This window comes from Centruroides sculpturatus, unplaced genomic scaffold (assembly GCF_000671375.1).
Source record: "Centruroides sculpturatus isolate CEXI.00-Female unplaced genomic scaffold, Cexi_2.0 scaffold919, whole genome shotgun sequence".
In the NCBI taxonomy this organism is placed as follows: domain Eukaryota; kingdom Metazoa; phylum Arthropoda; class Arachnida; order Scorpiones; family Buthidae; genus Centruroides; species Centruroides sculpturatus.
In genome coordinates, this window is record NW_019385088.1 from 117,233 (window position 1) to 144,095 (window position 26,863).

Sequence of the window (26,863 nt, forward strand, 5' to 3'; positions counted from 1 at the left end):
TGATGTGAGCCGCCTTTGATAAGAAATTGTGTTTACTGGTGGACGACGTCCAAATTTTATTTGGTTTGGCTTATATTTTTTTGTTTAAAGTCGGAGAAATTTAAGCGTAGAATCGAAGATAAATGTTATTTCTGGCTTTTACAAGTCCTAGAAAAAGGGTAAAACTTCTCCCGAAGAAGAATTCTGTTGTTTAATTAAACAGTAAGATAAATATTTCGTATTATTACAATAGGCTCTCGTTAATTCGAAACTAGTCCCCCCCATCTGTCCCTCACTATTTAAATCAATGTAAAATTCTCTCGGTAATTCGAACTCGCGTCGCTTCGTAGAGATCGATCGAGTATCGCGTCGCGTGTCCAAATCTGTCTAATTAAGCGCCTGTTTTATTTTCAGACGACCTGTGCTATCTGACTGACGGAGGATCTTCGGAAACCATCATCGTCAACGAGAACCTGAGCGAAGGTAAGAGAAGAAAAATCGCCGAGATGGAAGGGATAGCGAGAAAATCGGAAACTAACGTCGATTGTTTCTTCAATAGGGAGCGTGGTAGGTCGACTGTCCATTTCCGGTCAACCGGGAGAGAACGGCACCATTCGTTTGAGTCTGGTGCCACCCGACGGCCCGGTGGTCATCCGACCCGACAGCAAGGAGTTAGTCTTGGCCAGGAAATTGGATCGCGAAGGGATGGAAGGACCTCCCAGCGTAGAGTTCGACGTCATCTGTTCGCAAAAGGGAAGCGACGAATTGGTGAGTCTCTCTCTCTCTCTCTTCGAATTAAACCACGTGAATAGATCGCGGGTTCGTGACCTGTTCGTGTGGTTTTATTTATGAACATGGATGCGAAGATCCAGAAATCTATTAAAATTGATAATTTCCTTTCGTAAATCTATTAGAGAAGAGGAAAAATTTAATTAACTGCAAGTTTATTTGGCAGAGTATTACCATTCCGGTTAGAATAATAGTAACTGATGCCAATGACAACCGACCGGAATTCGTGGGTGCTCCTTACACCGTCAACGTCAGCGAGGTACGTAACATCCGGTTATCATCATCTCTATCTCTTCTCATTCTCTGTATTTGATTTGATTTTTTGATGTTGGAACAGGTGTCGGTGGTGGGAACGGTGATATATCGTGGCATTCGAGCCGTCGACAGAGACCAAACGGGACCCTACAGCACAGTCGAATACTACGTGGAAGGAGGTGAACACTCGGTAAGTCGTTTGGATTTTTCTCTACCCTCCCACAAACTACACTGCTATCGACTCTATAAAATGGCTTTATCACTTTACAGCATTTGGTGGCCTTCAATACCCCACTCGATGGAATTCTAATACTCAACGCCTCCCTGGATTACGAATCTCTTCCTACCTTCTCCGTCTCCATTCGAGCTCAGGTGAGTTATACACTCGAAAATTTAATAGTGAAGAGGCTGAGGATACTATTTAACTTTTTTCTTGTTGGCAGGACCAAGGAGAACCCGCTCAAAGTGCCTTTACCTCCGTTACCGTCAACGTGCTCGACGCTGACGACCAAAATCCCAAATTCGTCTCGGATCGTTATACCGCATCTCTACCCGAAAATCCCAAACCCGTGAGTTTACCTCGACTTTGATGGACTCAAAATTTAGTATTTCACTTCGATTTAACCTCTTTCAATCACCGTTTAGGGGAAGGTGTTGAAGACCTCTCCCTCACCTTTGAAGGCGGAAGATCCCGATCGAGGAATCAGATCTCCCATAGTATACTCTTTCAATTCCAGTAAGTGATACTCGGTACACCCTTCATCAAAGAGTCCTTCATTCGAATTTTTCACCGGGCCATCTTTATTACAGATGCAACGGAATATGGTTACTTCCGTCTCCAAGAAGATACGGGCCAACTGTCTATTCGGTCTCCCATTCCCGACGACTTGTATCTTCCCATCACTCTGGTGATACGGGCTACGCAAGCCGATAATCCGGACAGATACGCTTTGACCACCCTGTCCATCTCTAGTTCTCGAATTTCCGCTCACCAGGAACTGACCTTCCTCCAGACCGATTATTCTACTTCGGTTCTAGAAAGCGCTCCTCCTGGACAAGTGATTCTGACCGTCCAAACCACCAAACCTCCGGATAAGGTATGAATAATCTTCCTCTTTAGCGCGAGATGATTCGAGAGATGTAAAACTAATCGAGTTTGTACCTTTCAGCACGTCACTTTTCGCCTCTTAGACAACCCCTCTGAAGATTTTGCCATTCATCCTACGTAAGTCCTTGCTGTACTTACGAATTTTCTTTGGTTAAAACGTTCATAAACGTTCTTTGTATTCGTTATTTTAGGGGTGAAATCATCGTCATCAAACCCTTAGACTACGAAAGTCGGCAACACTACAAACTGCGAGTCTTGGTTACCGATGGCACCAAGGTAAGACACGTGCCATTCTGCAAAAAAAAAATCGTTAATAATTCGCTTATCCTTAATCTTTTTTTCATTAATTTTTCTGGTAGAGCGATATTGCTCGTGTCAATATCAGCGTGGTGGACGTCAACGATCACGATCCACAATTCGGACAGAATCAGTACAGCTTTATAGTTAAGGGTTCCGACGTTCGTTCCGGCACTTTAGTAGGCAAAATAGAGGTGAGTACGGTAGTGGTCGATTACTGATTTGGTCGTAAAATACGAATGACATCACAAAATGGTCGTATTCGTACGAATCTCGAAGTAGATTCGTAACACCAAATATTCGGTAGGAAAGAAGAAATACCTTTATGCAGCTTTCAAAGTCGCATTAAGGGATCGTTCATAAATTTCAGCCACTGAATGATGAGCATGAAAATTCAGAGCTGATATCAGTTCAGCTCTCAGCAGGGGATCAAAATCTCAGATTGGCTCATACCCCAATTCAACTCGGCTCTGAGGACAACACCATAGTCAGATCGTGAGTGGAATGGGTGAAAGTAAGAATTGATTCTTTTACTTCCACTTTTTATTAAGGTGCAACAATCGAGAACATTGCAATTTACTACTTGAGTCATATATTGATTCTCCTAACGTGCAGTGCAGAAAACCTTACCGGTAGCGTAATTGCTGCATACTTAACAAACACCAGTAGAAAGACCTAACAATACCTAACGCCCCGATACCCCGAGTTACACAATTTATTGACAGCCCCCAAGGTAGATAGAAATCAACTGGAATAAATTATGATCAAATATTAGATTTGGTGTACGAGGTATTAACACAGAAGCGAAATATATGACTAGCTTAGTGGCGCGTTACAGCTTCATGAGGCCCAGGCGGATTTGAATTAGGTGACTCTATATAAGAACATTGCCTAGTTAAAAAGTTATTCTCCTATGTATATTATTAATGTATCCATTTTTAATGTTTTTAACAGTAATACAACAAACTTTCTGTTCCGTACATACGAAATTTATTTCAATTTTTATCAAGAAAACATGGATAGAAATTATAAGGAGAAAAATAGATTGCATATTGTCTTATACAATACGTGGTTGGGAGTTGTGATTTTTTACTCGGTAAACTTACAAGCAGTTATGGTTCCTACCCATTACAAATTAATGTTATAATTACATTGTTATAGTCTTTGAAAACAATACGAAGAACCTCGAATCGAATTTTAAGCCCGTTCTGAAGTGCCTTGTTTCTTTTCGTAGGTTAGCGATCAAGACGTAAACGATTCTATCGATTTGAGTCTAAAAGGACCTTTCGCCAGGTTTGTAATTTAAACAAATTCTTCTGAATGTGCGAAATTTTATTATAAATTTTCTTCCCCGTCTGCAGGATCTTCGCCATTAACGAAGAGGGAGAACTACGTGTGAGAAATCTCGATATTCTAAACGCTACCACCTGTCACGTAATAGTAGTAGCTACCGACGATGGAGTTCCTCCCAGACAGTCCAGCGTTCCGGCCACCATAAGCTTTCCGGATAATTTGGTACAAGAAATCATTCACAAACAGAAGAAAGACGACAGTTCCTTCATCCTGATGATCGTTTTCGGGGTGGTTCTTGGATCTCTACTTATCGTCATCGTCACTCTGACTTCTTACATTCTAAAGCAGTGAGTTTAAATGCATTGTAAAGTATTCGTATTATTTCCGAATTTCCATTAAAATTTCCTTGCATTTCAGCAAAAAGTACAGAAATCGTTTACCGACCATGAACTCCTCTCCGCGCCCTCCGGTAACCAAGATGGCCAGCTTCATGTCGGGAACACCTTTAGTGGCTAAAAGTCAAGAAGGAGTGACAAACAGATCAGGAGGAATGGAAAATCCCATTTTTAACATGGCCGATGGCAGTCGTGTGACACCGGGAGTCAATATAGAAGCCGTCAGGAGCGAGGTGGAGATGACGGACGAGGTACCACAGCACCCTAGTATTCAACCCAGGATGAGCAAGTATCAGGATCTGATCAAATCTGCCGGATCCATTCCCAGAAGGATAAAGAAACTAAGTTGGGAGGACGAACAGCCCAATAGGGTGAGTATCCGGAGCAAGATTTCTGAAAATACTGTACTAACAATGCGTTTGATGATCATGTACTGTACTTTTTCCCCCCTCTAGACGGAGCTGGATCCAGACGTCAGCGTGACACCACTGGGAAAATCGAGTCACCCCTGTTCTCATCCCGATCTGATGATTTACTTCTGAAGCGCCACGCCAATCACATCCTACTTAATTCGCGAATCCTGGTCTTCCGCGGCGGAAATTTTGTACACCGCCGCTGTAATATTTTGTACATATCTTCCCAGAAATTTTATATTTAATACGTCGAGGGTGATATGAATATTTATAAATAAAATGAGAAAAGAAATTTGGTATCGTCGATCGAGTCTTTATTCGCTCTGGTACAGAGATCTCAACACGTCTTTGTAGTGGTTCTCGATGGCTTTTCTTCGAACTTTGAAAGCCGCCGTCACCAGTTCCGTTTCCGGTGTCCATTCTTCGCTGCACAAATATACCTTTCGAGGAATTTCCCACTTTAACATTCGACCTGAAACGAAATAAACGTCATATTCCCACATAGGACGGTGGGCACAATGTACTGTAAGTAACTCACACTTGGTCCCATGGCCCACCACGGTTTCGGTCACTCGACGGACGATTTCTGCATCTCGACACATTTCCTCCCAACTAAGTCTTTCTTTGTCCAATTGTTTGGCCAAATTCTGTAGTTGGACCCGGTTAGGCGAGACTAGGGCTACGGCGAAGTCGTGCAGGCTGTTGGCAAACACGCAAACATTTTCTACTAGATGGCAGGACTTCAATTCAGATTCGATCTTTCCTAGTGAAATGTATTCTCCGTGTTGCAGCTTGACGATGTCTTTCTTTCGATCTGGCCAGGAAAGAATTTTATTCAGACCGTAGGATTCCAATTGCAAAGAGAGATATACCTGTGTTTTGCCATTAATACATCACATCATACTATAGAATAATGGTTCCCTATCCTCATGGATGTGTTTTTCTTACCGACAAAATGGCAATGTATCTCTTATTGCAATTGGTTATACGATTACAACAGATCTTTGAATGAAACTCTGGTACTTACCTATTATCTTAAAGTTTCCGTCTGGCAACAATTCTCCAATATCTCCAGTGTAGAACCATCTTGTGCCATTCTCGTCTTTGAAGCATTCTTCCGTCAATTGTTTGTTTTTGTAGTAACCTTCTGTTACGCAATCTCCTCCAATTACAATCTCTCCGCGAGGATTAGGTTTATCCGTAGGATGGTAATTTCCTGCAAGAATATTTAATACATTTTTAAAACAAAGTAAATTAGACTTACCAGTAGTATCTGTCTAACATGTAAGAACAGTAAATAATTTGGTAAGATAACGGGATTAAATTTCTCTTGAATTCCTATGTTGCTCCCGTGAAAGCGAAGATGCCACAGCAGTAATTCCACTTTAGTTAATACCATAAAACGCGTATTGCAAGTTAGTCTACTGTTGCAAAAGTTCAACAAGCTTGGAAAAAAAAGCATGTTTACGTGGAATATTTTTCATGGATTTCATTCTTTGCTGTACAACAATGCAGCTTGATATCAGCCCATTCCAATTGAACTTAATGAAGCAGAAGGCCTGACTTGTGAGGTGTGTAACTGTTGCATGACACCGAATACCTTGAACAATTGGAGTTAATATAGAATGTGGTTTTGATAGACTGGAAGCAGTCCCCTTTTTTAAAAAATATTATAACGCATTTACATTCAAAATAAAGAAATAAAGAACCTTTCTTTTTGACTTTTTTACAATAAGAATTCGATAAAATTTGGGAGTCGGGTCTTGAAACACGAGGAAGAGAATGAAAACTTACATCAACAATTACTAATAAAAAAACGTGACACTTGAGTGACGAAGAATGCACCAGATCGACGTGTTTGACTGCTTAATGAACCGTAAACTTTGCAAATGAACGTTAACTTTAGTGCAATTAGAGTTCTAGCCAGCTACTGTATAAACATACAAACGAATCGTTGTTTTATTTTTAGCAATTGTATAAACCTAAAATTTATCGGGTTCAGCGTTCACCGTACATAATGACGACGTGCAATACTTAATTAATATGCGAAGTACTACAAAATATTCTGTGATATTTCGCAGTAACGTATAATATTGTCCTTCGAAACTATAAATTATGAGTGATGTCGAATGAAATATAGTGAGAAGCGTAACCACAACGTTACGAATCGATAACTAGCCATAGTGAAATGATTACATTATTTGCAGCTGGTACGTTACGGAAGTTCGACTCATTTGTCATACAATAGCGACAAACACAGACGGCGCTTTCGTCACCGATCACAGCGCTATATTCTCTTCGTGGCCAATTTAGGAACCAATATCTTCCGGCGAAATTTTTTATCCTGTACCATAATAGGGTGCGGGATAAACCAACCTTTCTGACCTCACTAAACTTATAATTTTTAAACCCAATTTTAAATTACTGTATTTTATTATAAATGTTCCATTTTACTTTATTAATACGAAATTCGTTTGTTTAATTACAACAAGTTTTTTTTTTAAATTATTTAATCCTAGATTCAAAATTTGTATCGATTAAATACTAGAAAACAATGAAACCGCGCCAGTTAATAATAGTTAGTTATTTTACCACCAGAGTGCGCGCCACTCGCCTTCAGTCGCATGTACTGTACTTTCATACCACGTGACACATACTGTACAATAAGTCAATATTTGTTAATTTATGGAAGTAATAAAAAAAATAAATTGTTTAAATATATAATAATAATAAATGAATATATTTATTTCGATAACTTTAACACTTAAAGAAGACTTGGATACGACATAATTTACGTAGATTATTAGAGTTATGTAACGTATTTTACTGCATTATATAAACACAAAGAATGTGTTTTGCATTGTCACGTTTAATATCTACGTAATTCAATATAATAAATTTATTGTTGACATTCAACTAACAGATAAAATAACAAGCCAAAAGAAATTGACAATGAAAGGGATGATCGTAAGGAAACAAACAATTTATTTTTACTTTCCCTGATGTTATATATTGATATAACAGGGGGGAAGTATGGCGGGGATGGATATAACAGGGGGGAAGTATGGCGGGGATGGATATAACAGGGGGGAAGTACGTTTCAAGCCCCCGAGTCCAAAAGAGTGGGGTCAAAAATGACCCCACTCTTTTGGACTCGGGGGCTTGAAACGTAGAGAAATGCAAAGAAAAAACATTCGTCTACATACATTAAAGACACATACATTATTTTAATTAAATGCGATTTAAAGATAAATGGTTACAATTGTTACCCTTGTCTGGCTTCAAACATATCAGTTATTTTAATAAAATATATATATTTTTTTCTATCTCCTTGTCGACATTCCTTACATTTTCAGTATTTTGGGGTTGTTATAAATGCTTTCCCTGTTGTTTTAATAGTTTAAAATGCTGTTGCCGCTTGTTATTATTCAGGCCTTTTACATTTGTTACACATTTCAAACGAGAAAATGAGCATAAGAATAATAATCACATGAAGATTTGAGATTGAAAAAGTTAATAATACGTCACGAAAATAAAATCAAACTTAAATTTTAATTTAAAAAAAATAATAATAAAACATTGTTAATCAAAATAACAATAACATAATGGCGCCTCTAGCGACAAACTCGAAAAACTTAATGGATAATATTATATCCATGTAAGTTTTTTGAGTTTGTCGCCAGAGGCGCCTTTACAATAAATTAAAATTGTATAAAATTATTTTATCAGTTTACTGCTATGATATTCGGTTTCTTCGAATGTCCTACTAATGATTACCATTAAAATTTTATTTAATTTTGGTGTCTGCCCGGTCTAATTTTCCATTCAAATTAGTCTATCCGACGGAATATCTAATTAGATCCCAATGGTACGATACATTTTTGTGGGTGTTCCGAAGATTTTATCGAGGTCGTCGATCTTTCCTCATTGCACGTGGGTGAACCAAGTACACAACTTTAATTAATAATTTATTCAGATTTATTTTTTTTCTGTAAATTGTAAAATGGATCGAAGAAATTTATTTGCAGTTGCGTTTTCTGTGGAATATCAAATACAACTGGTTACAGCTATTTAAATAACTGCAGTACTTCGATCGTTCTTACCTTATACGGGCCTACCTGGAATATTTGAGCATCGATCCCAGCTTGATTGATTGTAAAATCACTTTCGAATACAATAAACAACGTATCAAACAATTCGATTTACAAACTATATAAAAGGGGACACAAGCAATAAGAAAGGGCATCGAGAAGCTTAAACGATAATTCAAATTCGGATCAACGTTCCCACAAGGTAGCACACTAGTTGCAATCGGTGCTAACTTGAAAACAATTAATATTCCTTGTTTTCGAGGCCTTGGTCAACATAAGAAATTAAATGGGACAATGGACAAATAGGTTTCATTGCTTTTATATTTGCGAAATAGGCTAGAAGTTACGAATTTTCAAATGTTTCTTGATAATGGAATTAAGGGCCCTTTTCTGGATTAGGAAAAGAGCGATCCAGACAAAAAGGTGGGTACGTGCCCAAACGGCAGGATGGACGAGCAGTTGAGGCAGAAGCCTATTGCTCTGAGAGACCTGGGAACCAATCCAGATCGATCGAAAACCCCAGGTATTTTTCGGGGGTGGTAATTGATGTCGGATTCCGCCCATTACAACACGGCTGCTCCTTTGTGGGCCTGGTCGTTCCCATAATAGGCTTGCTAAAAAAAAGAGGCCCTCTTAGTGCCCACAGAACGAAAAATTTTAAAAATTGATCCATACATTTATCCTCTTCTAGCTGTAGTTCTCGATTAAAATTAGAGTTTTTGTTAACGCACTACCAACGGAGAGCGGGGGGATAGTGGCATGTATGACGTGAGAAAAAAAACACTGATGACATTTGGTTACAATTGTGCCTCAAATTTTCGTGAAAACTTTATGAACGTAATAATCAACCAACTAATCAATTGATATTTGTAACAATGATGAATAGTTGATGCGCGTGAGGGTGGTGTCAACGTGAACAGAACATTAAAATATTTTGGGGGTTCGTAAACTGAATTTTACGAGCCCCGAAATCTTCTAGACGAAACTGAACACAACGAAATATATTTTTGGTATTATTTGCAATTCCTAACCTTCTCTGAAATGGGTATATTCAAAGATTTTGTGATCGCCTTCGTGGACCACTCGCTGCCAGTATGCAAAACTTTCACGAGACAGAATACATTTTGTCAGAATTATGTGTAACACCATGTTCTTATCCTAGGCCAAATTTTCCCTCATTGTTCCAGATCGGAATAACAGTTACACTTGCACTCGCAGGTGGCCGAATCTGGCATCTAATCATAAGTGCTTGATTGGCGAGAAATCCGGAGACCACGAAGGCCGATGAAGTGTAGCAACGAAAGGGAAACCCTAGTTGTGTGAGGCCGAGCATTATCTTTCTGGAAAATGGCTGTTGTAGTCCAATCATGAAGTACAATACACGTGGATTTCCTGAATGCGCCGCTGTTCGCTAATGTCTCTAGCACAAGTATTAGGGGTGAACGGTTGGAGAATGAGATGGCACCCCAGAACAGCACTACAGTAATGGAGAGAGTGTGACATTCAACAGTAAAGGTAGAATTGAAGTGGTCACTAATGTATTTTCACACAATAACAAAATGGTTGCTCGTTCCGGGTTTCGTCTATAAAGGCGATACGCTGCCAGTCTGTAATAATCTATGTTTCTCTGACCCAGAACCACTGCAAAGGAAGCTTGCGATGTTGGCCGCATATAACAGTCCCCATGCATGCAAATTTGCCTCTGTCAGTCACCTGTCAATGGCACGGTAAGGGGTTCTGTAGCGAGTCTTTTATCTGTCTCAGAATCGTGGACAAAGACATCGTTGCAACTGTTAGTGCTTGTCTTACGATTGGATGATCGTAGCTCCTGTTGATCCAGAAGCTTGCCCGCCATGTATGTGTGCCCCGACGTCACCACACCCCTCAAAATATGGTCAGAACGGCATACATTGTAGGGAATTTAGTGAAATGACCATTTTGCTACCCTCTGTTTAATATACGCGGTTTTTCTCAAATTTCGTCAGCTAAGAGTAATCCTAACTGTGCCTTTTAAGGCATTCTAAAGGCATTACCAGGAATATAATCTGACTGCACAGTAATCATTTACATAGTCTGATTTAGCAGTAATTGGGCATTTCTATTATAGTGCGCAATTTTTTGTCAATGAATATGTAATTTTACATTCTCACGGCTTCGTTACAGCATTGTTTGTGTAACAAAGCTGTTTCACATTGCATTCTTTGATGATTTGATAAATTGAAAAGCAAGATGTTTCTACTATTTACGTATGCAAATCCACACGAATTTTATATCTCAAAACATTATTTTTGATTTAAAGACTCGGTTAACTGTCAAATCCACAAAATACGCGTGATAATACTCAATCCAATATCCAATTCAATGTAGCATCAAATTAGAGAAGAGATTAGGATAAGTGTAGTTAGTGTTGAATATCACGAGGACATTGCACGCGATAGCACGCCATTATCATAACATTGTCAGTTTCTATGTGCAAAGCATGTTTTCCACTAGACACAACGTGTAGTACTTTTTCAAAAATCGCATCTTACCCTTTTTTTTCTGAATCGCAGTGAAATTTAGTCGAATATTGACTTAAAAATAAGGATTTTAATTCGTTTTTCCGACTCCACTCGAGATACGACACGTGACCATCCCTATCTCCCCACCCCTCGATCTATAACCACCAAAATTTAACAGCAGCAGTGTCCGTTATATACAAGTTACCGTGCCAAATTTCGTTTATTAATCATTACAGCAACCTGAGATATTCAACAAAACACGCACACATAGCTCAGGTATCAGATTTTTCACTTTGTTTGGGTTCTGAGGGTCCCAAAACTTGGATAGTCCAAAAATCCAGAAAGACAAATGTAACAGGAGTACAATAGTACATTTAAACAACATGAAAATTAACCAGTGTTATGTTATAACAGCTAGGAAAATAAAAATTTTAAACGATTCCCGTGTTATAACAGCGAGGAAGTAACACTAGAAATTTATTTATTAAGTAATAAAATGATTACGACTAATCTCAACGGAAAGAAATTAGAAATCAGATGAATGGTCTCACCTTCTTCCCAGTCGACTAGACGAATTAAACAATTAGGAACGGGGGGACCGACGGATCCAGGGACGATGAACCGATCTAGACACGGAGTTGGTCCATTAGAAAAACCAAATATAACGAGAATGTGGTCATCAAAGATACTCACAGTCCATTCCAGTGGAGGAAGAGGCCGTCTCCGTCATTCCGTAACCTTGTATTAGCGTGAGCCCCAGACAGTCGCTAATGAATAGATGTGTGTCCGTACTTAGAGGGGCGGATCCGCTGATGATCAGCCGAAGTCTTCCACCCACTGACTGACGGATCTTACGAAATATTATTCTGAAAAATTGGTCAGAAACGTATTTTCTATTGTAAAAAAACACGTTATTTATATACACAAGTTAGATTAAGTAAAGGGTTCTTCTATACCGTTCGAATTATCCATACCAAATTTGGCACGTATATTATTCGATACCCTAGAAAAAATACTGTCCCCCCTAACCAATCCAAAAGTCCACCCCTCTTAACTTTAGCTCAGAAATATGCAGTTTCATTATTGTAAATACACGGGTCAATAAATGTACGTCCACCACCCTCTCAAAACTCTTAGCAACACCGGGCACACGTAGATACTTGTTATATAAACTCTTTCTTATGCAAATAACTGGAATAAATGCTTCCAACATAATTGATCATCTGTCCTTTTTACGTCGGATTAATAAAGGAAAGGCAAACGAACTAGTCAGTCGTATCGATTAAGGAACGTATAATAGGGAACTAATTACATTTACACGTGGAGATGGCAAAATGTAAATAGTTATATGGGATTTAACATGAAAAGTTGAAGATTCTCTCTTATAATTCCAAATTGTCACGAAGAATTAATTGTTTATTCAATTGTTTTTAAGTGTAATTAACGTTATAACACGTTACTCCTACTTTGTGACTAAATTTTATCGTGTTTATTAGTCTACAATGGTCCAAAATTATGGTAAACTTTAGATCACTGTGAAGATTGTGAAGAAAGTAATGAGGAAATGTGAGATCATCTAAGAATATGGAATATTTAGTCTAAGTATTCTGATTAATTCACTTATATATATAGTGGTGTTATGTCTTCTACACGTTCTGTACTTATGTTTGCGTATTATAAATTGGAATTATAAGAATTAAATATATATATATATATACCGGTTAAGGATTGGGGTATCGAAACCATGTGCCAGCCAGAAGCGTTTATAGTCGACGGCGAAGCGAAACAACTGGGTAGAAAACTGGCCCTTAGATTCGACAGTCTGCCAGATGTTCTTACGGATGCGGTCGAGCATCAGCTAAGTAAAAAGAATGAAGAGTAAGAAGAGTTGGAATGAAAGAGGATTACAAAAAAACACAAAAGATACCTACCGGAACACCACACATGACGGTGGGCCTCAGCAACGTGGCATCTCCCTTGCATCCTGCCGCCAGACCGGAAGACTGTAAGAATCGCAATCAACATTCAGACAAACGAACGTTCGCGAACACTCACTTACCTGGTCTGTTAAAGTGAAGGGCGACGAGTAACCTATAGGAATACCTTGCACCAAACATATCAGCTCTGAAAAGAGGTCAAAGGTGATACAATGAAGCTTTCTCTGCCATTGAAATTCGGAAGAAAAAGCCTGTTTACCTGAGGAAAATTCGAAAATGTGGGCCAATGGAAGATAGGCGATGTACACTTCGTCCGGATTTGATCTGTCGAGAACAAAACGAAAATTAATACGAATTTTTATGAATTATTCAACAGTAAATGTAACTCGGAGAAAAGGGAGGGAAGATAAGAAGAAGAATTCAACCTCATCCGTACGCTCGAAGTATTGTTTACATGATAGATAGGTAGAAGAAACAGTAGTGTTATACAAAGATAGAAAAAACATAAAGAGCCTTCACGAAATGAAGGCAAGACTCGCGACTATTCTGGTATTCAGATACAGTAAAACCTGTGTAAACCGGACTCGCACGGTATTCAATATTCTTTCCGCTTAATCAGGTTTGCGTTTTATGAAGGTTCCGTTTTGAACAGGTTTTACTGTAACCTTTTACTTTCCATCTTCGTACTCCGAGCGTAGGTACGAAAAGTTGGGATTTTCTTATTTATAAAAGACACCATTTTCAGGAAATACTTAACAGAACAGGTTCTAGTAAAAGCTGGAAGGCTCGTGTAGTAGCCATGGCATTACGGTGACTGATAACGACACCTAAAAAAATAAATAATTTTCAGCATCACTTATAAGATAATTCATAAAGTTTATTGTATCACTAAAAAATAACCAAATTATCAGTGGAAAAATTTCAAAAATTACGATGTTTCGCACGTTTTCGTGTTGAAAAATGTAAAATCCTATCAGTCAACCCCCCTATAACACTGTTGATTTTTCTGTTTTATATGAATTCCATGTTGTATGAGTCACTTAAATTTTACAAATACATGAGCCGTTTACAACCCGGCACACGTATTTGTAAAATCTAAGTGACTCGTACAACATGGAATTCATATAAAACGGAAAAATCAACAGTGTTATAGGAGGGGGTCGACTGTATCAAGTGTATTATTTACAAACGGGGAAAAAGTTATATTGTAAAGGATAGTTTACGGAATTATTTATAAAACTATTGTTTCATAGTAATACCTAAATAGGTGTCAGCATCCCTCCTCCCAAGTGTCACCTTGCCGTATACAAATATATATTTAAAAAAAAACAATTCAAAACTCGTATAGAGATTTATGTATAAAAATCCAAGATAAATGAAAGATAATAATCCCTATTGTTCTTTCTGTCTACTATTTACAGAACAATGCAAGAGTATATTACATGTATATCCTCAATCATTGTAGACAATAAATCTTAACATAGAAAACACGATAAATTTAACGAATACGTTTTCAATTTTGTATCTCCTCAATTGGTTTATACATAGAATAGAGCTTTTGCAAACAAATGAATCATAAACACTTAAACTGCCATGATACGTGTATAAAAATGGCTGCCCATTCGTTTCGATTCAGTCTCTCGTAAAATAGCTAATTATTAAGTAATGCATCGGATAGAATAAAGAATCGTAAAGGACAAAACACGTGTAATAGGATAATACACCGCTCCAGTGGATTTGTGTGTACACACGTACGAACTTTGAAGGGAATCAATGGCCGAGAGGAAACCTTTCGACGTCCTCGCGTGCATTGGTACGAGCTCGCGCGCTTCGATCGCACCAACGCACGCAAAACTAATAAAACTTTCAAGGTAACAGGTACAAAACTAATGTAAATTTAACTGGAAAAACTCTCGTCGATCATTTTATACTAAGTACAGTACGCCACCCTTACAGTGTTTTCTGCTATTTTAAATTACTGTAATTAAGTAAATAGTATTTTTAAAGTTTGTGACGTACATAAATCGATAGAGTAACTTGTGTTTCATCTCGCACCTGCATCCAAACGCTTTCTAGGAAGCGCCGCAAATAAAAATGGCGACTCCGCAACAAGAAACCGTTCTGTGTTCTTCAGTTTGCAAAGTCGGAACCATTCATCATTGTGTAACATGAGTAATTTGCAGGAGAATTGTGGCTGTGCAACACGAGTAAATTGCAGGAGAATGGTGAAAAGAATGACAACGAATATGCCATAATATATATTTCAAAGTTTACAGATAACAATTAACGTAATTACAATAATTAAAATGGTATCATTCTGTCTGCATAACTCTGTATGTGACATTTTCACAAGTGTTCGCGTATTGACGAAACACATAAGATTATTGAAATATGGACATTTCGTCCATTTTAATACGCTAGAAATGCGAAAAACAAGAGACAAATGCAAAAACACAGAACAAGAGACTAAACAATTCTTGCTATTGTCATTCACTTACCTTTTGGAACTCCAGTCGATCCGCTGGTGTACATCAAAATAGCCAAATCATCGGGTGTCGGACTCTCGTAAGGAGGATCTAAAAGAAAAACTTTCACTTAATTTTTTCCCAAGAAGTGATTATCCAATAGAAAATCTAAAATTAGTATATGAGGTACACAAATTGTCTGAAAATAATTATACAGTAGTGTATTATCCTACGGGAAAAAAAATGGCAATTGTTTGAAGCCACCAGTAACAGGGGAACACCAAACCAATCTTTCATAAACTCATTACTGCAGTAAGAATATTAAAATTTAAAAATTTGGTGCCATATCTGAAGACTCCGCAAAGGCGCGGGGTCTTCAGATATTGTACCAAATTTATACCAATAATAATAAATAAGTGAATTATTATTATTATTTTATGTGTTTATTGTGTTATTAAGCTGCAGTTTTCAAATTACTAATCAATTAATCATTATTATTACGTATAAAATTTATTACCGATAATTGGAATGATTTTTCATAATGAAATACAATACTTATTTGAGATAAATATTTGTTAAATTATTGAAATAGCCTATTTCTTACGTTTAATACAAAAATAATGTTGAAATCACTTGAAATTTTTTTTATATATATATTTAAGTGTGAAATCCTCAAACAATTTTTAAAAATTTTATTAATTATTCGCTCTGTTTTTCGCTTTCGCCAGCGAATCGCGCTCAGTGTGAACTAAGCTTAACACCCATAATATAGAAAACCCATACATATAGAAAAATACCCCAACTTTTTTTTTGCATTTCTCGATATTTAAGAGTGTTCTGAGTCCAAAAATATAAAAATCTTCAGAGGGTTACTTTCTGACAGATCGCCATACTTTCCTTCTGTTATACTCGTATAACGGCCGGGAAGTAATAAAGTATTTATTAGTATTTAGGTAGTTATATAGAAGAAAATCGAGACCAGATATAGGAAGAATCCTGAGAACAGGAGTTAGACAGAAAAAAATCGAGACCAGATATGGAAAAATTCCTGAGAACAGGAGCTAGACAGAAAGAAATCGAGACCAAATATGGAAAAAACCTCTAGAATGGGGTTAGATAGAAAGAAATCGAGACCAGATATGGAAAAAAACTCTAGAATGGGGTTAGATAGAAAGAAATCGAAACCAGATATGGAAAAAATCCTGAGAACAGGAGCTAGACAGAAAGAAGTCGAGACCATATATGGAAAAAATCTCCAGAACAAACTAGATAAAAATCTGGACCAGGTATGGTCTCGAATATCAGCTCGACTTTACCTCCATGTAACATCAGATTTACAATTTAACGATCTATAAATGAAAAATATAACTCCATTTACAAAAATATTTATTCTACATCACAATATTACACATGACAATTAGGTTTGTTACTTGTTCTTCTACAATTAACGAACTTAATCGTAGGCCATATTTCAGATTTAGTCGAATTCCCGACACCTGATACTATACTGTATGTGAACAATCATTATTTAGCCTACACATAAAAATTCTTCCATTTGTTATTCTTTTCTCGATTGTTTTTAAAAAATATTATATAAAAATTATTTGGCATTTTATGTGAACCATAACAAAAGTACTGTACTTAAACACAAAGATCAAAAACTTTGTATTTATAAACAGCCAATTGCATAAATATAATTTATGATGTAGTTTATTACGTCAGTGATAGATTGACAGACAAATCTGTCGTAGAAAATCATTAATGGGCACAGTTGACTGTAAGAAAAATGAGAAAGTCCCATTGTAAAGGGAAGCCTTACTTTACAATGAAGTTCATCTGTGTGACGTAGTTGTTTAAACACAACTCTAGTAAACCTGTATAAGTAGGAATCGCCGTTTTAGACAGGTTTTACTGTACGTGTAAGAGAAATAACTGTACTGTACACTTCAGAATGTAAACAATTGATAAAATGGCGAACGTGTTACTACATACTTTCGCTATTTTACGCTCACGGATGTATATTAATTGCATTGCTATTGTAATTTTAACAGAAAAGACAGGCGAGCGTAACACTCCTCGACCTGTTAACTTGCATACGCGTAACATGGGTTACGCGGATTTCGTGTATGACGGACGTTTTTCTTATTCTGGGACGAGGAACCTTTTAAAGATGGTCGCCAGAGTGTGGATGGAATCTACCACTTCCTTCCTCCTCTTTCCCTGTTACGACTGACGTCCTTCAACGAAGACAATACAGAACCAAAGTTTATTTAAAGTAAAGGTGAGTAAACACTGCAAACAATCTAGTCGAATGCATTCTTTTAATCGCAAAATAAATTCCGGAATAAAATATACTTTATTTTATTTTCCCTTAAGAAAATATGCCATTGTGGAGAATTTAAAAGTTAAAGTAAACCTGTCTAAAACGGAAAACGGAGCAATATTTTCTTGTGTTGAAAACACCTGTCGTAAACGGAAACATTCCAAACCGGAGAAAATATTCGGTTTCGTGTGAGTCCTGTTTACACAGGTTTTAGTGTATGTTAGTATAATTAACCTATTTATTTGCTGTTTAAATAAGTAAAGTAAATTGAAATTTTCGATGATCTGTAAGCTTTAGAGAACAATTAACTTACCCGGATCCATGTCGTCCATCAAATTCTTCATGTCGGACAAGGTCATGACTCGAACGGACTCCGGAAATCCGCTTTCGTCAGCTCTTTCCGAAGATTCCATGTAGATCACGTGTTTCAAAAGAGGAAGTCGACCGGCGATTTTCTGCAAAGATTTTCCTCGTATTACTCATTTGTCCTCCTCGATTTAAATTCGCCCCCCCCCCGAAAAAGAGCGGAATAAAACGGAAAATCGGATGAAACAATACATAAGCGTATCCGTCACACGTCACGCTAACTCGTTTGTCACACCTGTGACGTTAAAAGAGTTACCGATCGATTGGGGATTTTCCAAAAATCGACCTTATTCAATTTCATTTTCGATATACACTACTTTGCATCTTTCTTCACTTTGTTTACATTGAATAAATACGAATTTTGTCACTTAAAAATGTCAAGAAATTTAAAGTAATACGCTTAATAATACGTAACTTATATGTACAGTATTATTATTATTATTATTAACAACTGCATGTACAGGTACAGATCGACCATAATTAATGCAACAATCAGTAATCAGGTTCCATCACTAACTGGCAAATCGGTAATCCGGCTACAGATCCCAATGATGCCGGATTAGTGATGGTCAACCTGTATTTGTTTTTTTTATTATTTTTTTACTCTTTTGCCCTGTGGGCACCAAGATGGTGTTTATATCATACCCATTATGGATTCTAGTGGTGAGGGAGCGACATATCGGAGTAATTTATTTAGTAGCCGAGTGACCGAGTGATTAAAACCACTGATCACTGGTAATTGGTCGTGTGTTCGTGTCTGTCCAACGAGCTGCCAAGTGGAGTTTTTTGGGGTTTTCTTCACGTTTGTAACACCTAAATAGGGACCAGTTTCTATAGAAAGATCTCCCGGGAGATTGATCATGTCTCGCGTGCATTTAATAAAACACACTTATATAACCTCAGGGCCATTTTGGTACCCGGGGCAAATACCCCTCTGGCCCCCTTAGTTACGCCTGTGCATGTAGCTACATAACGTGTTACGTTAGTGTATTTTTCTTTTGTTGTATGCTTGGTTGTATTATTACTTTTTCCTGTGTACATGGTTGGAGGAAATTTTATGACCTTAAACGGTGTTCCACGCCATTCAGTAATCCACGCAATCAAAGTGCAATACTTCTTTAATAATACTATTGCAAGAGTCGACAATAAGAATTTTATTGTGACTAGCACTTTGTTCGCGAGGGAAATTAAATTTTGCAGGGAGGTTTATGCATTAGGGGATTGGTGCTATTAAATATTGATGGTTAAAGGTCAAGCGGGCTGAGAGAAAGAGGGAAGAATCTCTCAGACTCCTATGAAAGACAATTAGAAAGTAAACACTTACCCTTAGCTTAGGTAGTTGAGATTGAGAAGTGACGACGACGTTGACGTCGGACTCGTTTATTCCCAAGACTAATCCATCGTCTCCCAGATTCGGGTATAGAGTAACCACTACAAAAGTAGTGAAGAGAAATCATCAATCATCCCAAAACGTCACTTACAAAATATAAACTCACCTCCCACGTTGATTCTGAAGCAGGCCAGAGCCGTCAGCAGCCATTCTAGTCTGGTCTCCGCGAAGATAGCGATTTTGTCGCGCGATTTCAGTCCGAGAAACAAAAATCCACGAGCGTAACTCCATACCGTATTGTTAGCTTCGTCCAGATTCGTCCAACGATACTGACCCAGCATCAACTAGAAAAAGGGACATAAAAATTAATACGTAAGAAGTTTGGAGATAAAAAAAGAACAAAATTTCGAAACATTTTGCTTAACATTTTCATTGTAGACCTAAAGAAAGACAAAGAACCTATAAAATTCTTTCAACACTACACTACTCTTGCACTACTGAAGAAGCGCAGCCATTTTTTGGTCCATTGTTTTATGTTCTCGCGTGTCAACAATGTTGCCAGTCGCATATATCGTTGCTTCTGACTTGGAAGTATTGTATATCAAAATGGCTACGCCATTGCTCATCCTCCCGATTTGTAATGGCACTTTTCTGGTTTTCTATTGAAAATGCCTTGTAAATTTTCGTTTAAATTATTGTATGATTAGAGACGGACGTCAATCCTCAACTAGAAACTCAACTGTCTGCAAGTAGAAACATTTGGACCACAGATTTATCAGGTTGCAAAGGCCACCATCTCATCTGCAAGGCATTTGGCGTGGTCCACCAGTGGCCGAGTTCGTAAAACCACTGAACACTACTACTACGTGGTGTGTTTGCTCCTCTCCAACGTGGTGTTTTCCGGGTGTTCTTCACGTTAGTAACAACCTAAATATGGGCCAGTTTCCCATAAAATGCTCTCCTACAAAACGTTCGTATACAGTGGTCCACACCCGATGATGGCCTATTGAAATAGGGTCGAAAACTTTTGTATTTACGTAAATAAACAAACCACAGCAAGAACAAGTAATTTACTAAAGTCGATTTTCGTAATTTCAATAAGCTTTTACATCACTCGAACCGGTTCAAACTAGTGTTTTTTTTTGTCACGAGAAAGCGTCACGCAATGTCCTTCCCAGGCAGCGGCTACCGCTCCTACACGTACACTTTGTTTACGCATCTTTCAAGGGAACAGGAAAGTGGACTAGCAGCTTTTTTTTGACTCTCTCCGCCTATGGACAACAATGGCGACGGAACAAAGGCCAAATTAGAATGGAGGTTTAGAGGTTACGTCCGTACGAAACGGAAGAGAATGGATAATACTTCCACGTATCTCTCAGAGGTCAAATGATTCGAATTCCTCCGTCTGATAGGAAGATTAAACCCCTTTGTAACTCGTTATAAAGGTTTGCACCCCGAGAATTTTACGTTACAGTTTACGAAGTGTGTGTGTGTTTGTGTTTGTGTTAAACTTCCTCGTCCGTTTTAAATAACTGGACCTGTTCTAGTTAGAGTAACGAAAGGGGGAGGAGAAGTGACGTTTGTACGAAACGTCAAGCGTACTCCGTGCCAAATTTTCTTCGCCTAAATATATCGTAAGTTATAAAGTGAAATTTTAAGCATCTTTTGTCTTTTTCATTATTAAAATAGCGATTTAAATAATTCGCATCGGCAGAGGAGAGAAAGGGATAAGTTGTGTGTAAAATTAGACAGTTCTTAGAGTATTTTATAACAATTTATTAGGAAATTTTACTTCCCTGGGTGTTAAATATAACAGAGGAAAGTATATAGCGATCGAGAAACCTTGAAACATTCAGAAATGCAAACATTTTGAGGGGGGGTTTCTTCTGTTTGTATGGATGTTTTTAGTGTGTGTGTGGGGGGGGGTGGTCACTCCTTATTTAGCAGGGAAGTTTGCGTGTTGGGGCAACGATGCTGTTAAATTTCAGAGGTTAAAGGTCAAGGGGGGATGAAAGGATAGAATCACGTCACATCTCCAGGCGCCACACACAATTTTAACTATTTTTACTGGGAAGGTTACGTAACTCATTGATGGATTAATTTATGTCATTTTGTTTTCAAATTAAGGAATTTGATCGTTTATAAAACTCGACGACCTGTTTCCTCTCCAATATTAATAACTCTATTTACATATTTAATATCGTAGTTTATATATTATTATACTTTAAACTAGACAAAACAATGGAAAATTTTGGAAGTGTTTCCCTCCTCCCCCCCTTCTCGGTAGCTTAATTCGTGAGTTAATTCGGTTTCCGCTCCGGAAGCGGAAGTAACGTTTAACGAAACTTCCGGGCGACGGAATTATTTATAAGTCGTCTCGATAAATAGGAATTTAGAACCAAAATTTTTAGATTTGTGGAGCGCAAGTTAAGGTTCAAAGTTGAATAGGGTCAATCTAAATTAATTATGACGAAATAGGGTTTCTGGAAAGGTTATTAGAGCTTTGAAATTTCGTAATTGACCGAATTCGATCGCATTTTAATTAATAAATTAGAAGTCGGTCGCGATAGTTTTTTACTTTCCCAGGTGTTGTATATAACAGAGGGAGAAGAATATGGCAAATTGGTCGAAAAATAACTACCCAGATTATTAATTTTTGAATTCAGAAGACATTGAGAAATGAAAATAAAGGGAAAAGTTGGGGGTTTCGGTGTTAGCATGTGGGGGAGACAACGATTTTGTTTGACTACTTTAAAGCTTAATAACTCCTGTGTTTTTTGTCGAAAATTTCTGAAATTTTCTATAGATGTTTGTGTATTAGAAGTAAATATTTGTAGAAATTTTCAGGAAAATCGAACGGTCGGTTCGGGAGATATCTCGAAAAGTTAATACCACTATTTTAGCATTAATTTAATATAAATAAGTTTTATCCGACGAACAATTTCCTTTTAGCTATTTACGATTCAGGAAAGATAGAGTATAGAAGGTAAATAATTCGGTCAACATATCAACAGATATAAAAATAGAAGAGGAATTACAACACATTTTATAGCGCACCCTTCTTCCAAATCGTTTCCATCAAATACAACCGACAAAAGGGTTGAAAAATTGGATTAAGCCAGGGAAAGTTAGACAAGAAACACCACCCCTGACAGTCGAGTGGATAAAACTACCTTAACGGGCTGGCCACGTGGTTTTCCAGGTTTTCTTTTACGTTATTAGCCAGGTTTCGGCCGACGTTTTCATCTCTAAAACGTGAACTTCGAACGTCAACGCCGCTATCTTGTAAGCGTCGCTCGACGTTCGACGTTCACGTTTTAGAGACGAAAACGTCGGCCGAAATCTCGCTATTAATACCTAAATATGGGCCATTTTCTCACTGAAAGATTATTCCCTATACAAAAACAAAAACTCCACACGACAGTAAACTGTGTATTGTGGTCTCATCTTCAGAAAGTTTTGTGTATTGTAGGGTTCACTGTATAAAGTTTAGCGTACGTTTCTACACATTTGCATTTGTATCCTTCGTCCACGACCCACGTTAAATTAATTTAAAACGTCTTCCAGCGACACACATCTATTTATAAATCCGCTAAGAAGAGGGATCCGTATTAAAAAAAAAACAAATTACGATGTCTTCTCCCATAGGAGAAGCCGACTTTCCTGGGTGTATTTTTATCGCTGCCTCAGTAAAAAAAAAAGAAGAGATTCCTGTTCCGCGTCCAAAATACTCGTTTGGACCGAGTTCGGTCCGTAAATAGAGCTACGAGTTCGAATACCTTCTTTGTGTTACTCCTCCGTGTTTAAAACAAATGCCGCCGTTCTTCTGTGTCGCAAATTTCTCGAAATTAAATCCCCCCTTTCTTTTACTATAATTTTAAATAATAAAAATCACCATACTTTTCCTTTATATAGGTACTTTGTGTAATTAATCAATCGTTATTATCATTCATTCCAAACTATTTCGATTAAATCAGAATAACGAAAAGGACATACGAATTCCTTCAACGATTCGATTGAAGATAAAAGAATAAATAATTCCACAAGTAATTAAGTTCAAATGTTTTCTGGCGTCGTTCTTTAATCGGTCTTTCGACAATCGTTTTGCTATTTGTGTTACCGGAACACGTACGAATTTTTGCGCTCGATAACAAACCAACCAATTCCGGTTTAGAGGAGGGTGAGTTTTTAACGAATAATTAATATTTGGGGGGGGGGAGAAATTCTCTGGTTTAAATCTTCGAGGATTCCTCTATCTCGTGTGGACACCCCTCTTCTTTTTTTTGACGGTAATAAATAAATAATACACTCGAAAATACCTTATTGTTATCGATCATTTTAGAGAGGTAGGGGGGGTCCTTCGTCTGCAGTCGAGTGCGTAAATATTCGGAGATCGTCTTACGTCATCGAAGGACGACGTGACGACGCAATTATACAATACATTGATATCAATAGGTGTTGTATTTATTGTTATATTTACATATATTATCAAATAAGTGTTAGGCATGGTTGTGTAATTTGAATAAATTTCCTGGAAGGATTCGACGTATAGGAAAAAGGCCAAGGTCGAATCGAACAACAATAATTTGTTTTTTTTTTTTTTCCTACTGTACTTCTGGAACCAGTACCTCGTTCAACACCTTTCTGGCATTAGGGTGGACTTTTTTAATTTAAGTAATCGCGTGACTTCCGGTCCAGATAATTAATCTCACACTTTTCCGTTTAAGCTTTCTATATCCGGTCTCGATTTTTGTCTATCTAATTCCGTTCTCGAGATTAAGGAAGGAAGGACAGACGGACAGACTCACGATAATGGGAATCTATCAGTGACATTTGATGAAAGGGAAGTTGTGTTTCTGTAAGAAGCCGACTTATAGGGGCAATCGGTTAATTGCTCGTCAGCGATGGTTTAGTGTTCGTGCCACAGTAATCTATAGGTGTTCAATTGGTGTTCAGCCCAGCTAGTGTTGCTGCTTTAAATGTTCTTCTCATTTAACAAAAAGTATAGAGCATTTTGTTTCCATCCGATGAGGGGAACAATACTCGTTCTGTAGTAATCGAACCCGAGCTCTTATGCAAAAGTACAAAATCCAGAAAAATACCTATAGAAAGGTGAAGTATTATTATTACTTCCGTACGTGATTTTTGCGCCGAATATATTGTTTATCAAACTAAAAAGGATCGAAATGGCACGCGAAGTATTCTGACCTGGTGTAATTAAACCGCATAGAAACGACACCGTAACACAATTCCGCGGTAATAAATAAATTCTGGAAGCCATTAAGAAAAATTACGTCCTCATCCGAAAATATGGACCTCTCGCATCACGTTTTGACGAATTTTTCGGTCGACGACCTCGTTCTAGCGCGTGCGAAAATCTCCGTGCTCCAGAACACGTTTAATTCCCCCGAAAGATGAAAGAGAAAAGTTGCTTACTTTGGTGAAGGTCTTTCCGTCTTTCTGAATCTCTTCCACGGTCCGAACCACGTCTCGGACTCCGAACAGGTTCTTCTCTCGATAGCATCCGACCCCATAGCGAAAGAGTCGATCTAGGGTTCCGACGTCGGGAGGAATGGGTGAGGACTGCTGATCCACCAGAACGTATGGACTGTAAGGATCGTTCGGATCCAACCTCTTGGTCTGAAAAATAGGGTACGAACAAACGTCAGAGAAGTCGAAAATTCCATCGTTTACGAAACTGAAGAGCCGTTACGTGAGGAGCGGGACCTTTCTGACACGCGTGGTTTAAACGGGGGGCCTCGGAAAAACTTGTCAGTGGGGCCCCAAGATATTTACCAAAGAGAATTTTTCTAATTAAATTCAAAAAATTGAAAGTTCGAGGCCCCACTGAGGATGTGAGGCCTCGTTAGGAGGCCCGAAAAACAACCTACTTCCGTGTCGGGCATGGGTCCTGGGAAACTAATTTTTGTTGTATGTGGAAGAGTAATGAATATGCCAAGGAATTGTTCGAAATGTAGGGCCTTACAGATGAGTTTTTTTTTTTTTTTCGGTCATTTAAATTGACCAAATTTACGAACCCGGTCTTAACTTAAATTCAGGTCACGCCAATTAACGCCGAGGTTGCGAGAGTGGTTTTTCGACGTCATTTACCGACGTTACCTGTACGCCAGTTGTTATTGATGACGTGTCTTTCGAAACTACGACCTCTTGTTTACCTTTAAAACCGTTACAACGCTTTATGCGTACGTCACTACCGGATAATCGTTCGGCGGTGTTACGCACGATAACGGTTTTAACTACCCCCACTTTTACGTCGTTACCAAATAATAATTATAGAGGAGATTAGAACACTAAGTACTTATTTGTTACGTTCAAATTAGGTTAAGAGATGGGAACACTCACCAAACATTTCTTTCGGGAGCGCCTCCTCCAGGGCCTTTGCACGCAGATCTGGAAGGGGAAGGTGATGATGTCATATAGGGCCACCAGCAAACGAATAGCTCCCAGAGTAACGGTGACTCCCATTGGATATAGATGGTTCCTCGTGTCAAATCGGACGGATAAAAAACGTTGCGCGCGAGAAATTTGTCGATGAAATTACCTAAATGACGTAACAAAACGACTGGATGAGCCGCAATACCACGACACTAACGATGCGATCCGTCAGATACTTGTGGAGAGGAAGCGGAAGTCGGCAATCACGTGGCCTTCCGAGAGGGAAATCGCGTGAAAATAAAATGAATGGGACGTCGTCTCGAACCCCTTTCACTCGGTTCCTTTTAGAATTTCACTTTCGAACCGGTATTAACGGATATATACGAGGGAAGAGGTGGCGCGGGTTCGTATCGGCACGAGCCTCTCGTTTCGTCCACGCTCCGTATAATTAATTAAGAAACGAGTCACGACACCGGTTAAGATGGCAGGCGGAAACGGAAGTGGGGTGAAGACGTAAGAAAAAAAAAGGGAAACGGAAAAAACAGATATATAAACCTCGTCCTCGTAAGCGACTCGACCGGAAATTCGCATCCGATGCCAAGTATTTATCGCCGTCGTATTTCCGGGTTGGCCGGGCCAATCGACTTTCGAATTCGAGGGTCGCCCATCGACGCCTTCGTTACGTCACTCGTCGCTTAACGGGGGACGGTTTTTTTCCCCCGTGGCCCGTGCTATTCGAGGGCGAAGATTCCCGATCGTCGTCGCGCTTACCTGTCGCTCGGCTTCCCGACGGCGTCTGCGCCACCCGACAACTTCTGCCTCTATCCCACCGCCGCCGGGCGCGCGCTCTGTCGGCGCTCCGACGCGACGAAAGCGCGACGTCGAGGTGGCACTCGAAGCGCCCTCTTCCGTCCGATTCCGGTTT

General features: G+C 38.5%; 2 protein-coding genes across 2 annotated transcripts in view; one reads left to right on the forward strand and one right to left on the reverse strand.

Moving 5' to 3' along the window:
* Window positions 1-4,821, forward strand: part of LOC111634509 (cadherin-related family member 1-like) — a 23,742-nt gene extending 18,921 nt beyond the window's left edge. The window contains exons 3-17 of the mRNA XM_023379303.1: window positions 394-462; window positions 539-747; window positions 935-1,027; window positions 1,106-1,213; window positions 1,294-1,395; window positions 1,467-1,592; window positions 1,669-1,759; window positions 1,834-2,120; window positions 2,193-2,248; window positions 2,323-2,407; window positions 2,491-2,622; window positions 3,663-3,721; window positions 3,790-4,068; window positions 4,139-4,487; window positions 4,572-4,821. Coding sequence (XP_023235071.1) covers window positions 394-462; window positions 539-747; window positions 935-1,027; window positions 1,106-1,213; window positions 1,294-1,395; window positions 1,467-1,592; window positions 1,669-1,759; window positions 1,834-2,120; window positions 2,193-2,248; window positions 2,323-2,407; window positions 2,491-2,622; window positions 3,663-3,721; window positions 3,790-4,068; window positions 4,139-4,487; window positions 4,572-4,658 — 2,132 coding nt within the window. The 3' untranslated portion in view covers window positions 4,659-4,821. The remainder of the gene's footprint in view (window positions 1-393; window positions 463-538; window positions 748-934; window positions 1,028-1,105; window positions 1,214-1,293; window positions 1,396-1,466; window positions 1,593-1,668; window positions 1,760-1,833; window positions 2,121-2,192; window positions 2,249-2,322; window positions 2,408-2,490; window positions 2,623-3,662; window positions 3,722-3,789; window positions 4,069-4,138; window positions 4,488-4,571) is intronic.
* Window positions 4,822-26,853, reverse strand: LOC111634510 (long-chain-fatty-acid--CoA ligase 4-like). The gene is made up of 17 exons (XM_023379305.1): window positions 26,710-26,853; window positions 25,906-26,104; window positions 24,979-25,182; window positions 19,709-19,886; window positions 19,537-19,643; window positions 18,160-18,301; window positions 15,557-15,634; window positions 13,816-13,885; window positions 13,318-13,382; window positions 13,181-13,245; window positions 13,053-13,124; window positions 12,840-12,979; window positions 11,815-11,987; window positions 11,673-11,747; window positions 5,557-5,745; window positions 5,068-5,343; window positions 4,822-5,001 (listed from the first exon to the last, which is right to left on the reverse strand). The coding sequence occupies exons 2-17, from the start codon at window positions 26,026-26,028 to the stop codon at window positions 4,844-4,846; spliced, it is 2,115 nt and encodes a 704-aa protein (XP_023235073.1). The 5' UTR covers window positions 26,029-26,104; window positions 26,710-26,853; the 3' UTR covers window positions 4,822-4,843.
* Between the last annotated feature and the right edge of the window lie 10 nt (window positions 26,854-26,863).